The sequence below is a fragment of the Cotesia typhae genome, unplaced genomic scaffold, assembly GCF_013202065.1.
Source record: "Cotesia typhae breed Kobodo isofemale line unplaced genomic scaffold, CoteBio_Ctyphae contig_50, whole genome shotgun sequence".
NCBI classification, from domain to species: domain Eukaryota; kingdom Metazoa; phylum Arthropoda; class Insecta; order Hymenoptera; family Braconidae; genus Cotesia; species Cotesia typhae.
In genome coordinates this window covers 1876748-1890505 of record NW_027423758.1, presented here as the reverse complement: position 1 = coordinate 1890505, position 13758 = coordinate 1876748, and the positions used below count along the sequence as shown (strand labels likewise).

Sequence of the window (13758 nt, the reverse complement as noted above, 5' to 3'; positions counted from 1 at the left end):
AATTTATTTGGATAAAAAAATTATTGTTTAAAGAAAATTATGGTTATAAATAATAAATTATTATTATTTTTAATTATTAATAATAAATAAGCAAATGGTATAAATTTAAATATCACTTGTTAATTGATATGTTATTGGTAAAAGATTGTAATTGTAATGATTATTTATTGTCGAGGAAATGACGCTTAAGAAGATGAGATAAATATTATTCTTATTGTAATTGTTAGCAATATTTGAAGATATGTCGAGCATGTGTTAATTTTCCGTATCACATTGATGATGTGTGGTTAATCAACAAGTCGATCGATTAATTTTGATGGTAAACCCAGATCAACTAATTCTGTCTGGGACTTTTCTTTCAAATCTTTGTTGTAGAATAATACAGCTTCCCAAGCTATTTCTGTTAACTTTGGAATTGTTACCCAGGTGGAGAATATTGTTGAATTTTCAACCTAGAACAGAATTAAATATTAATTTTCTTATTTTATTTTTTTTTTATTATTTTATTTTTTTTTTTTTTTTTTTTTTGTAATAATTTATTTTTCTTTATTATTTTTCTTCAAAATACTCTTTTGTTATTTCATTTTTCTTTATCTTGGGTTTTTCCCTTTTTCTCAAGCCGGACGTTCATAACAATAACCCAAAAGCAGCCTTCGGGTTACTTAAATTTAATATAGTAAGTGTCCTTCAAATTTTGTAAAGAAGATAATGAGACTATTAGATACAAAAGTAATCCCTGTAATGTAATTTTAATGACAATGCAGTCTAACCCCTTCCAATAGGGGGCCATTTGTAAAAAAAAAGATAAAAGAAATGAAATAATAGAATAGTTTTAAAACCTATCTTAGAAAATAAGTTAAGTGAAATTTAAATGAACAAATCAACCAATATTTTAAAGAAAACTAAATATTCAAGAAATAACAAGTAAAATTATTATTTTTTAAGTTCCGGGTCTATTTGTTGAAACATACCAGGATCAAAATAAATTTAATCCGTTTTTTTCTAATTTGGACGTAACACAAAATTTAATATTTTGCAAAATATTTACTTGATTTTTAATTTTTTGCAACCTTATTAAATTATTAAATATTGCTATCATAAAAAAAAAAACAAAGTCTAAATAATTTTTAATTTTCAGATTAAAAGTTTTCATTATCATTTAATAGTCAATCGACAATTTGACCTTCTTGATAATTGTAATGACTAAAGATTAATAAAAATCCATAACTAATATCAGGTTTAATTTTCTTGAATGATAAAATTTAGAATTTAAAGATCAAAACAATCGTATGTTTTTATTTTTCATTAAACAATGCTTAATGTATTATTTTTACTATAAAAAAAAGGTCATAGACCATTAAATACACATAAAAAATTCATCAATTAAAATATATACACAAAAAAATACATTAAATATAATGAAAATCCAAAGTCCTATTGTATCTGTATTATTACCGCTAATTTTCGCTCAAAAAGTTTGTTATTGAATAAGAAGTAAAAACATATGACTGTGTTTTGGTCTTTATATCCTGAATTTTATCATAAAAAATAATAAATTACCTCGCCTCTTTTTTCAACCACCCAACCATCAACTAAATACATTTTCCCAGCAGGTGTGATAGCCGCGACATGATTTCTCATACGATACGGTAGCACTCCAGCGAATTTGCTTACACAAGTCCATTGTAATGTTTTTAGATTAAGCCTCCATATATCGTTGCATAGAAATTTATCAGTCTCACCGCCAGCTAAGATAACATTCATGTCACCTTTTTCATCTTTGTACTGAATGATACTATAATCGCCCCGGTCGAAAGGGATGCCTGGCTTACTTTCCAAGTCTCTTTGAACCTCCATTTCGTCCCACTGCTTGGTTTCCAAGTCGAATGACAGAATTCTCTAAAAATAATTCAAAGCAGCCATAATTTATTTTTAATTCACAACAATCATAATTGAATTTAAACAAAAATAATAATAATAATAATAATAATAATAATAATAATAATAATAATAATAACAACGTACAGTTGGTTTCAGCGGCTCTCGTGACGACTCGTCATTATCAAGCACATAAATAATCTTTCCATCGAAAGCAAATATGTGACCGAATTCATCAGAGTCCCAATCATTCGGATCGCTGTCAGGGCACAAGTAAAGATTCTTCCATTTTCCGCTTTTTATTTTCATCCTATGGACATTAAAGCTGTCTAAATAAACAGGCTTCCCTTTTTTCTTCTTATTTTTAACGATGCCTCTGCTACCCAGTCCGTATAAATACGTATCATCGTTAACAAATTTTTGATCATGATCCATCGCCGGCAATGAACGATTTATTCGTTCTATTTCAAGCTCATTTATTTTTAAATCCCAGTGCAATAAATAAAAATATGTTGGAGGTGTATCAACTTCACAACATATCAATATTTTGCCGTCCTCAAATACCGTTCCGATTTCAAATGAGTTATCTAGAAGCTGGCTTCGCGAGTCCCTTATTTGCTTCCATTTGTGAGTTAGCAAATTAAATTTCCATAGTTCGACGTACCAGTCACCGAGACCTTTATCATCTGGATCAACATTGTACGTTGCATAACTATAGAGATACTTATCGTCGCAACATACTTTAGGATCTGTTTTTTTCCTTAATAATTCTCTTCTCGTTACTTTGTGTTGATCAAATACAAACGGCTTGAATGAGTACATGGCCTGCAAAAAATATTATATTAATGAGGCTGAAGTTAGCAAACACTTGAAAATTTTTTAATTTTTCTTTAAAAATAAACCAGGCATAGAAAATTATATGTTAAATTTTTAATGAAAAATTATTTTTAAAAAATTGCATTTTTAATTTACTAAAATTTCTAAATGTCCTTTTTTTTTTTCATTTTTGTAATGCAGTAATTTATTTTTTAGAAAAATGATTAAATATCTGCTAAATTAATTTTCAAAAATTATTTATAAAAATCTTATTTATAATTTTTCAAAGCTTCTAAAAATTAAATTTTTAAATAAAATTTTCTTGCTATAATTTTTTTGTTAAAAAAATACTAAAAATTATCAGATCTCTCAATTTCAGTATCATTTATATTAGTAATTAATAAATTAAATAATTCATATGCTTACAGTACATATGAATTTTTATGAAATTTAATTTAAATGAAAATTAATTTAGCAGATAGTTCTTAATTTTAAGAATTTTTGTGACAAATAAAATTATGGCAAAAAAAATTTATAAAAAAAAATTGACATTGAGAAATTTTTAAAAACTGCAAATGCAATTTTTTTAAAATAATTTTTTGGAAGAAATTAATTTTTTAATTGTCTTTAAAAAAAAAATTATTTTAAAAAAATTGCATTTTTAATTTATTAAAATTCCTGCAAGTCCATTTTTTAATCATAATTTATTTATTAAAGAAAATTAAAAAATTGTCAAGTGACAGCTAAATTTAATGTCGTGATTTTTTTATACCAGAATTTAAAGACATTTATCAATTTTTTAGATTTTTATAACCTCTAAATTATTATAAAAAAATTCCACATCTAAGAATTTAAAAAAATTTTTTTTTATAATTAATTTTTAATAAAAATAATTGAAATTGTCTAAATTTAATGTCATTATTTTTTTATACCGAAATTTAAAGAGATTTATCAATTTTTTGGATTTTTATAACCTCTAAATTATTAAAAAAAAAATTTAATATAAAAATTCCAAATCTAAAAATTAATAAAATTTTTTTTATAATTAATTTTTAACAAAAACCATTGAAATTGTCAGATGTTGGCTGATTTCAATATCATTAAATTCTGAACTTGAAATAATTTCAATTTTATAAATCAGAAAATATTTTTGACAATAATTTCTCTAAAACAACAATAAAATCTCTTTCTTAATTAGTTTATTTGTTCAAACAAAATTTTGCTAATGTTGAGGTTATAATACATATACCAGAAAACAACTTATTTACTTATTTTCTTAGAGTTTTATCTATTGAAGATTAACCCAGATACGTAATAGTTGCATTGAAATTATAAAATTTTATTTAATATTTATTTAGTTTGTTAATTATCAACTTACCGGTGTATGTGCGTCAAACGACATGTCTACTGCTTATTCTTTTCAGAATAACAACAAAGGAAATCATTTTTGTAACAGCCAATAAAAATCAATAAAATTTAAATTTACGCTGTGAAACGTCTCTTATATTACTTTGTTTGAGTTTTAAAATAAATCAGGTGATATATTTATTTTTGAAAAATCAATAATGTAAATGAGAATTAATTTAGAAGATATTTGTTAATTTTTAGAATTTTTTAACAAATAAATTATGGCAAAAATAAATGAGAAAAAAAATTAACATTTAGAAATTTTAAAAAATTATAAATGCAATTTTTTAAAAATTGTTTTTCAGAAAAGATTTGTTTGTTAAATAAAATTTAAAAATTATCAAGTGACTGCTAACTTTAATGTCATTTAATTTAAATATTAGACTGTTAATAATTTATTAAATAATTAGTTATAGAAAAATATATTTTTTTTTAATTTATAACTTTTAACTAAAAAAAAAGTATTTTTATAAATTTTTTTATTTCAAGATAAAAATAATTGAAGTAAAATTATCTTATTAAAAAATGTTATGATTTTAAATTTAGCTGTCACTTGAAAATTTTTTTAATTTTCTTCAATAAATAAATTATAGCAAAAAAAATAATTATTAAAAAAATAGACTTGTAAAAGTTTTAATTAAAAAAAAAAAAAAAAAAAAAAAAAAAAAAAAACTTTTTAAAAATAGTTTTTTAGAACTAATTTTTTTTTTTTAAAGAAAACTTTTTTTGGAAATTTTGATATATTTTTTTTTAAAAATACATTAAAAAATAAACAATTAAAAAAAAAAGTTGATTATCACAATTTTAACAAATTTTATGACATTAAAGTTAGCTGTCACTATTATAATTATTTTGTTTTTTTTATTAAATAAATTTGCTCCGAAAAATTGCATTTTTTACTTTTTTAATTTTTTAGATATCAATTTTTTGGTCTTATTTTTTTTTTTGCCATAATTTATGTGTTAAAAAAATTTTTTAAATGAATTATTATCTGCTAAATTGATTTTCATACAAATTTTACAAATTTTCAAAAAAATTAATTTAATAAAATAAAATTTTTTTGTAAATAATTTCCAAATTTTTATAAATAAAAATATGAACCATTAAATTTTAATAGATGTTAAAAAAATTTACGAATCTCGAGAAAAATTTTATTTTCAATTTTTTATTATATAAGCCATCAATTTCAAAATACATTCGTTGTAATCACAATATCTTTGGCGAGGAAAATTCAGTATTTCACATTACATTTGCTAAAATTTATTAAAAAAAGTATATCACTACAGTATAAATATATGTATCATAAATTGCACAAAGTGTCTTGGTTCTGGCATGTGATCCATAGATAAAAATAATCGTGAAAAAAAAATTAACATTTTGAATAAAATATTTTTTTTTTTATTGAAAAATAACTTTTTACTTTATAAACAAAATTTTCGGGAAAATTTAAATGAGGTGATATCAAAATAAATAATTTTGATCATTAAAGTAAATGGACTCGGATAAATTTTTATAAAAACTCGTAAATATTATTATAATTAATTATCAATTATTTTATCACGATTATTTTGTATCTAGGTCACTATTCTTGGCACCATAAAGTATAGATTATAAAAAATAAATAAATAAATATAATACTGATATAGTTTTGTAAAAAATATAAGTTGGAAAATTTTTAATTCGTAAGACGTTCGACAAATTTCTCCGGGTACCCGCGAATTATCAATTCAGTTTTTGGCCGTTCTTTTATTTCTTTGAAATAAAATAGTACTGCTTCCCAAGCTATTTCTTCGAGTTTTGGAATTGAGACCCATGCAGAAAATATTGAGGTATTTTCTACCTGAAAAATAAAATTTCACTATTAGTTCTGAAATAAATTATCAATGTTAAATATTCCTATTGGAAAGAATTAGATTTTTAGTATTTAAATAAATCACATCTTATCAAATTCAAAAATATTGTTTTTTTTTTTTTTTTTTTTTTTAACACTAAAAATATTTAGAATTCTTTTTCAACAATCACATATATTTTTTTTTAGTTTATTAAAAAAAAAGAATTTTTTTAAAATTTGTTTAAATGTCAATTTTTCAATAAGAATTTTTTTTTTAATTGTTGGTTTCTATATGTGTAATATGAAAAAACAAAATTACTAAAAATTGTTAGATTTAAAACTTGAAAAGCTCTAAAACTAATTGAAAAATTAAATTTAACAAATTTTTATAATCACAATCATAAATTCGCTTTGAAATGAAATAATTTGGAAAAAATTTCAAATCATTAAGCTTTCCATTTTTTATGCCAAAAAAAAGTAAGTGACCGTAAAAATAAACAATTACTAAAATAAATTTATGAGTTTGATCGTGTTTGCTATATATTTAAAAAAAAATAATTTTTTTAAAATATACAAAAACATGACACTGAAATTAGCAGACACTTGACAATTTTTGATTTTCCTTGAAAATAAACTAGGTCTAGAAAATAATTTTTAAAAAATTACATGTATAATTTGGTAAATATTTATAAGTAGGACCAACCGTTATAATTTAAATTTTCTTGAACGAAATTTTCATTTGATTTTATTGATATATATATTTTTTTTTTAAATCTATCAAAAATATAAAATATAAATTTTATCCAAAAACATAAGAGCCAAAATTTTTTTAACTTTTGAATGCAAAAAAGCTATTAAAATTTTTATTTTTTTCAAGCAGAATAAAAAAAATTTGAAAATATTAATTTTTCACTTAGTTATGGCCCAAAAAGGGATTGACCCGACTTGTAAATAATTACCTATAATTTTTTTGAACTTTCATAGATGGAATTTCTTAAATAAATTTATCTTGCTATGATTTGTTTATTTAAAAAATTCTAAAAATTATCAGGTGTCTCTCAATTGCACTGTAGTAAAAAATGATTACCTCTCCTACTTCGTCTTCAACTAAACCATCAAACAAGTACATTTTTCCAAAAGGAGTGACAGCTGCGACGTGATTTCTTATCCGATAAGGCAGTGCTTCAAACTTGCTAAGACAAGTCCACTGCAATTTCGTAAAATTAAGTCTCCACATTTCATTGCAAGAGTATTCATCAATTTCACCGCCAGTTAGAATAACATTGACATCACCTTTGTCGTCTCTGTACTGGGTGATACTAAAACCACCATGCATTCTAGGAATTCTTGGATCATTTTCCAAGTCTCCTTTAACTTGCAGCTCATCCCACTGCTTCAAATCCAAGTCAAATGCAAAAATTCTCTAAACATAAAAAACAGTCTTAAAAATTTTCTGAGTTTAAAATAAAATGATGTAAGCTTACATGAGATATCAAAGATTCATCTGAGGATTCATCGCTGTCAAGCACATAAATTTTTTTTCCATCAAACGCAAATATGTCGCCGTAGTGATTGTCTTTGTCCCAATCAAAGGGATCGCTATCAGGACACAAATAAACAAACTCCCATTTTTTAGTTATCAAATCCATTTTTAAGACATCGTAGATATTTAAATATTTATGAGGCCCATCATCAGTCCGCTGGATCAATACTTTACTCTGACTCCCGATGGCGTAGAAATGAAAACTGTGGCACACAAATTTCGGGTCGAAGCCCATCTTTGGAAGCGGTCTGTTTATCTTACGGATATTGAGTTCATTTATTCTCAAATCCCAGTGCAGCAAATAAAAAAACTGCGGCCAAATTTCTGCTCTCAAGAGCAAGATCAGCTTACCATCGTCGAAAATAGATCCAGCTTCGAAAGAATTGTCTACTAATTGAGTTTCTACATTTTGCAGCGGAGACCACCGGTGCGTTAGTAAATGGAACTTCCATGCCTCCACGGCAATATCTTCAAGACCCTCGGGTGTCTCAACGCTGTATGTTGAATAACTGTATAAATACTTGTCATCGCAATTTATTTTAGTGTCCGATTTGCTTCTTAATATTTCTGATCTTTTTATGTCATATTGATCAAATACAAAGGGTTTAAATTTGTACATCTCCTGTAAAAAAAATTAATTGATTAAAATAATGTCTTATAATTTTCGTTTCTTTAAAAACAAAATAAAATTAAAATAATTAGAATATATGATATTAAAGTTAGCTAACTTTAATTTTTTTTTTTGCTATAATTTATTTGTTAAAAAAAATTTTTTAAATTGTAAAATGACAGCTAAATTTAATGTCATCAAGTTGACAGGCATTAAAATTTTTTTTAGAATTTTATAGTAATTAAATTATTATTTTAAAAAATTAATTAAAAACTTCCACTTGTAGAAATTAATAAAAATTGCAAGTGAAAATTTTTAAAAGCTTTTTTTTTTTATGACATTAAAGTTAGCTTTCACTTGACAATTTTTTAATTTTTTTTAACAAAAAAATTTGTTCTAAAAAATTATTTCAAAAAAATTGCATTTTTAATTTATTAAAATTTCTACAAGTCAAATTTTTTGCTATAATTTATTTGTTAAAAAAATAATTAATTAAAATAATGTCATAATTAGAACATGTGACATTAAAGTTAACTAACTTTAATTTTTTTTTTGCTATAATTTATTTGTTAAAAAAAATTTTTAAAATTGTAAAATGACAACTAAATTTAATGTCATGAAATTGACAGCCTTTAAAATTTTTTTTAGAATTTTATAACAGTTAAATTATTATTTAAAAAAATTAATTAAAAAGTTTTACATGTGCAAAACTATTAAAAATTACAAGTGAAAATTTTTAGAAGCTTTTTTTGGTTATGACATTGAAGTAAGCTCTCACTTGAATTAATTTTTTAATTTTTTTAACAAAAAAATTTGTTCTAAAAAATTGCAGTTTTAATTTATTAAAATTTCTACAAGTCAAATTTTTTGATAATTTTTGTTGCTATAATTTATTTGTTAAAAAAAATTAACACAATTGTGAAGTGACAGCTAAAATTAATGTAATTTAGAACATTTTTATTTATTATCTTTGTGATTATAAACATTGAAAACTTTACCTGTTATTTTGTTATAACTATAATCGTTTTTTTTTAATTATTCTTCTCCCTGCTGATCTGCAAAATAGATATAAAAATTATTTACAATTATATTTTCTATAATTTATCAACCACACAATTTTTTTATGACAGCAGCAGGGATCTGATACTTTTTTTTTTAATTTTTCTAAAAGTTTGCAATTTTTAAAATTTTTAGATGTGGAATTTTTTTATTAAAACTTTTTCACAACTCAGTTATGATAAAAATCCAAAAAATTGGCAGATTTTAATTTTAACGTAATTTTTTTTTTAGTTTTACACAATTTTTTAACTTAAAGTTTAAAAATTTACGAATTTATAAAATTGTATCAAAATTTATATTTTAATTTAATTTTATTTCATGAAAAAATTTAATTAAAATTATTATTAAGGTTATAAAAGTAAATAATTATTTTAATATAATATTATTACGATATATAGTATATATGTTTATTGTTGAGGCTTTGTCATTTCAGTTTGCTATATATAAAAAATAATGTCAGCTTATTGACGTTTGCGCGTAGAGTCTCGAAGGAACTGACATTTTTTACAAGACATATTTTATGGACAATATTTTTTATTAATATATTTACATGACATAATTATTGAATTACATATAATAACATTTTAAATATTTAATTAATTAATTAAAATGTGATGATTCAAAATGATACAATGATTAAATTTTACAATTATTTACTTGTGAAAATAAAATATTATTTACAGACCTTTTTTTATTTTATAAAAAAGAGTTATTTAAAAAAAAATTTTCACAAAAAGCGTAAACTGATTTTTTGGTAGATTTTACAAAAATTCATTAACGACAAAAAAAATATTTTTTACAATTTACTTGCCGAATTAAATAAAATTTTTTTTAGACTTTCAATGACTCATCCTGAATGTAGCAGGAAATTCATTAGTGTTAAGGTGGATCTTCTAGTCTAGAGGCCCGAATTTCGAGCGTTTTTTGGCGGGAAATAAAAAAAAAGCATTTGATATTTTTTTACCATTTTTTTTATATGACATTAAAGTTAGCTGTCACTTGACAGTTTTTTAATTTTTTTTAACAAATAAATTTCCTCCAAAAAATAATTTTTAAAATTGTAGATTTTTTAAATTTCTAAATGTCAATTTTTTTTTGACATCATTTATTTGTTACAAAAATTCTTAAAATTATCAACTATCTGCTAAGTTAATTTTCATTTTGTTTATTTATATTCAGAGAGTACACAAAATTAATTAAAAAAAAAAAATTTTTTTTATCGAGTTATGCGTCCTTGAAGTAAAAGGAGGAAAAAAAAGTCGTGTCCTCAACGCCATGATTTTTGCCTTTGTGGTTATCTGAAAAATAAAATCATGATTGATTCTTGATTAGTATAAATGTCATTATCTCATGAACCAACCAAAACGAGAAAAAAATTTTTTTTCATAAAATGCGGCTACTAAAAAAAAAGGTCAATTTTTTTCACTAATTTTTTAACTTTGACGAATTTTTTAAAATGATTAAAAATTTCAAATTTTCATTTTTTGTTAGTTCATGAGATAGCGACATTTGTACAAATTAAGAATCCATCATTGTTTTATTTTTCCCTCTACTTCAAGGACGTATAACTCGATAAAAAAAATTTTTTTTTTTTTAAATTAATTTTAAATAAACAAATGATAAAAAAATGAACAGTAAAAATATCAAATACTTTTTTTTATCGACTGCTAAAAAACGCTCGAAATTCGGGCCTCTATACTAGAAGACCGCCTTAAAGAAATTAAATTATATCTATAAAAAAAAAAAAAAAAAAAAAAAAAAAAATATGTAAATTTTTAATGCGGTGTGACGTAATAATTTTTTGTAACTATTGCTGTTATCGATGCATGAAAAATAAGTCAATAATTTAGAAGATCACATCTTGACAAGCAATAACTCAGCATTAAATACTGAATTTATCAAGTAAAATTATTTTAAAAATTAAAAAAAAAAAAAATTATGGCTAATCAATAATATCTAAGCGTTGTATGAATTTCAAGGGGATCCCGAGATTCGTCAGTTCATCTTTGGATTTAGTTCTCAAATTTTTGAAATAATAATTAACTGCTTCCCAGCATATTTCTGTGAGTTTTGGAACAACCAGCCACACTGATCTCACATGCTGAGTTCTCAACCCCTGAAATAATTATAAATAAAAAATTAACAATTAATAATAAAACTCAATAAATGAAATGAATAATTTAAAAGTAAAATAAAGTACCCGTGATCCATTTTGTACAATTCCTCCAAAAATATACATTTGTCCCGCAGGAGTAAGAGCTGCCGAATGGAAGTAAACCGGTCGCGGTAATTCAGTCCCAAATCTCTTCAGACAAGTCCATTGTAATCGTCTTAAATTAAGTCTCCAGACATCATTGAACACTTGAGGGCCTGTATAACCTCCGGAGATAACAACATTTATGTCACCAGTTATTTGATCGACATATTGGACACAGCCATGGCAACGTCGAGCATGTGGAATCCATGGATTGTTATTTAAATCGCCATAAGTTTGTAGTCTTAGCCAACAATTTTTTTCTAAATCAAATGCAGGAATTTCCTGTTATAAAATAAATATATTTGATTAATAATAAATTCTAGTTCCTACAATTATTTGTTTATAATTTAAAATTTATTTTAAAAAATTAAAAAATTTTTAAAACTTTAGGTGCAATTTAAAAAAAAAATTTTTTTTACTCCATTTGATAAATGAAAAAAATTAAAAAAGTCAGAAACGTCGGCTAACTTTAGATAATAATAAAGTTAGCCGACGTTTTTAATTTTTTAATTTTTTTTAATTTATTAAATTAGAACAAAAAAATATTTTAAAAAAATTGCACTTATAATTTTTCAAGTTTTTTACAAATAAAAATTCTTAAAATTTTTAGATGTCGGCTAACTTAATTTTCATTAACTTTAGATATTTCAAAATTTTTAGAAATTTTTTATTCAAAAAATTTCAATTAAACAATAAAAAAAAAAAATTTCATATGTAAGAAACTTGAAAAACTATAAGTGCAATTTTTTATAAATATCTTTTTAAATGTAATTTAATTAAAAAAAAAAAAAAAAAATCAAAAATTTTTTAGACGTCTACTAACTTCAGTGTCATATTTTATATTCATAAAAATAAAAATAAATTTAGGAGCTATTTAATAATTTTTTTAACAAATAAATTATGGCAAAAAAAATTGACATTCAAAAATTAAAAATCATTTTTGGAACTAATTTTTTTGTTAAATAAAATTAAAAAATTCTCTAGAAACTGCTAATTTTTATGAAATAATGTAATTTCATAAAATCAATGGACAGAATAATAAACACACCGTAAATCCAAAGCATTCAGAAGATGTACCACCGCCAAGAACATAAATTAATTTTCCATCATAAGCTAGCTCATGACGATACCGTCCACCAGGCTCAACAGGATCTCTACCCGTACAAATATAAACACTTTCCCATAAACCTGTTCTCAGATCAATTCTATGAATATCACAGGTGTAATCATAACCAGTGGTACCGCCGATGGTGTATAAATACGAGTTGTGACAAATCAGAGCTTGTCCATACTGTGGATCTGGCAATGTCCCCGTGACATGAGGTTCAATTATGCTACCGTCATTTAAATCACATACATACAACCGATTATTGCAGCTTTCACCAAAAGGCTCAGCAGTTCCACCGTAAATAATTAATTTATTAGATCTAAGTATGACAGCTGTTGATGCCAGTTCTTTGGGTAGACTCTTGCGGCCTGGCAGTAACTTCCACCTACGTGTAGTCAAGTTGAATCGCCATAACTCTTTGAACAGCGGCTTGCTCTCTCGCCATATCTCGTCGTTGGATAATTCTGGATCGTCGTCGCGTATGCACGGGTTATAACCTCCGTAAGAATACAAATATTTATCATCACAAACAATTCGATGTCCACTCCTCGCTCGTGGTTTTTCTTTTGATGCTGGTTCGTTTTGTGAAAACACGAACGGCTTGAATTTATACGTCGATTTATTTATTTTAGACATCTTTATTTATCTGCAATTATTAAAAATTAATTATTTATATATTTTGTGATAAGTTAATCTTTTTTATAAAATTTTTATACTTTTAATTTTTTATTTATAAGGTTATGTTCACTGATTTTTAAAAATAAATAAAATAACTGGGATATTTATCTTTCTTTATACATTTTCATACTAATTATTTTATTATTTTTGAACTAATACATTTTAAATTGTCTATTTATTTTTTTAAGTTAAATTAATGTTTATTTCTTTCTAGAGACTTGTAACGAGACAAAAATAAAAATATTAGCACACGATACCAACCTTGAAATAACTAAAAAAATTTATTTATTTTTAATTTTTGAACTATTGCCAATAATTTGCGCGCTAATTTTAAATTTATTTCGCTAATTAATCTTAGGCCTTTATTAAAATTAATTATACCCACCTTAAATATTTTTTAATAAAGTATTTGTCGAATGTCATTTTTTTGCACTCTACAGAGATTTTATGACATTGAAGTCAGCTGTTAATTAATAGTTTCTTAATTTTTAATAAATAAATTTGCTCCAAAAAATTATTTTAAAAAAATTACATTTTTAGTTAAAAAAATGAATTGGATAAAATTGATTGT

The 13758-nt window shown here is 23.5% G+C and overlaps 3 protein-coding genes across 3 annotated transcripts; all 3 read right to left on the bottom strand.

Moving 5' to 3' along the window:
• Nucleotides 1-37: 37 nt before the first annotated feature.
• On the bottom strand, nucleotides 38-4180 carry LOC141532018 (kelch domain-containing protein 10-like). Its single transcript, XM_074250170.1, has 4 exons — nucleotides 4073-4180; nucleotides 2026-2703; nucleotides 1561-1899; nucleotides 38-452 (listed from the first exon to the last, which is right to left on the bottom strand). Exons 1-4 carry the CDS (start codon nucleotides 4094-4096, stop codon nucleotides 288-290), a joined length of 1206 nt encoding a protein of 401 aa, XP_074106271.1. The 5' UTR covers nucleotides 4097-4180; the 3' UTR covers nucleotides 38-287.
• Nucleotides 4181-5285: 1105 nt separating this feature from the next.
• LOC141532020 (kelch domain-containing protein 10 homolog) lies at nucleotides 5286-9627 on the bottom strand. Its single transcript, XM_074250171.1, has 5 exons — nucleotides 9534-9627; nucleotides 9084-9140; nucleotides 7417-8097; nucleotides 7020-7355; nucleotides 5286-5941 (listed from the first exon to the last, which is right to left on the bottom strand). Exons 3-5 carry the CDS (start codon nucleotides 8092-8094, stop codon nucleotides 5777-5779), a joined length of 1179 nt encoding a protein of 392 aa, XP_074106272.1. The 5' UTR covers nucleotides 8095-8097; nucleotides 9084-9140; nucleotides 9534-9627; the 3' UTR covers nucleotides 5286-5776.
• A 145-nt stretch (nucleotides 9628-9772) lies between these two features.
• Nucleotides 9773-13415, bottom strand: LOC141532017 (kelch domain-containing protein 10 homolog). The gene is made up of 4 exons (XM_074250169.1): nucleotides 13226-13415; nucleotides 12450-13155; nucleotides 11345-11683; nucleotides 9773-11260 (listed from the first exon to the last, which is right to left on the bottom strand). The coding sequence occupies exons 2-4, from the start codon at nucleotides 13143-13145 to the stop codon at nucleotides 11087-11089; spliced, it is 1209 nt and encodes a 402-aa protein (XP_074106270.1). The 5' UTR covers nucleotides 13146-13155; nucleotides 13226-13415; the 3' UTR covers nucleotides 9773-11086.
• Nucleotides 13416-13758: the final 343 nt, after the last annotated feature.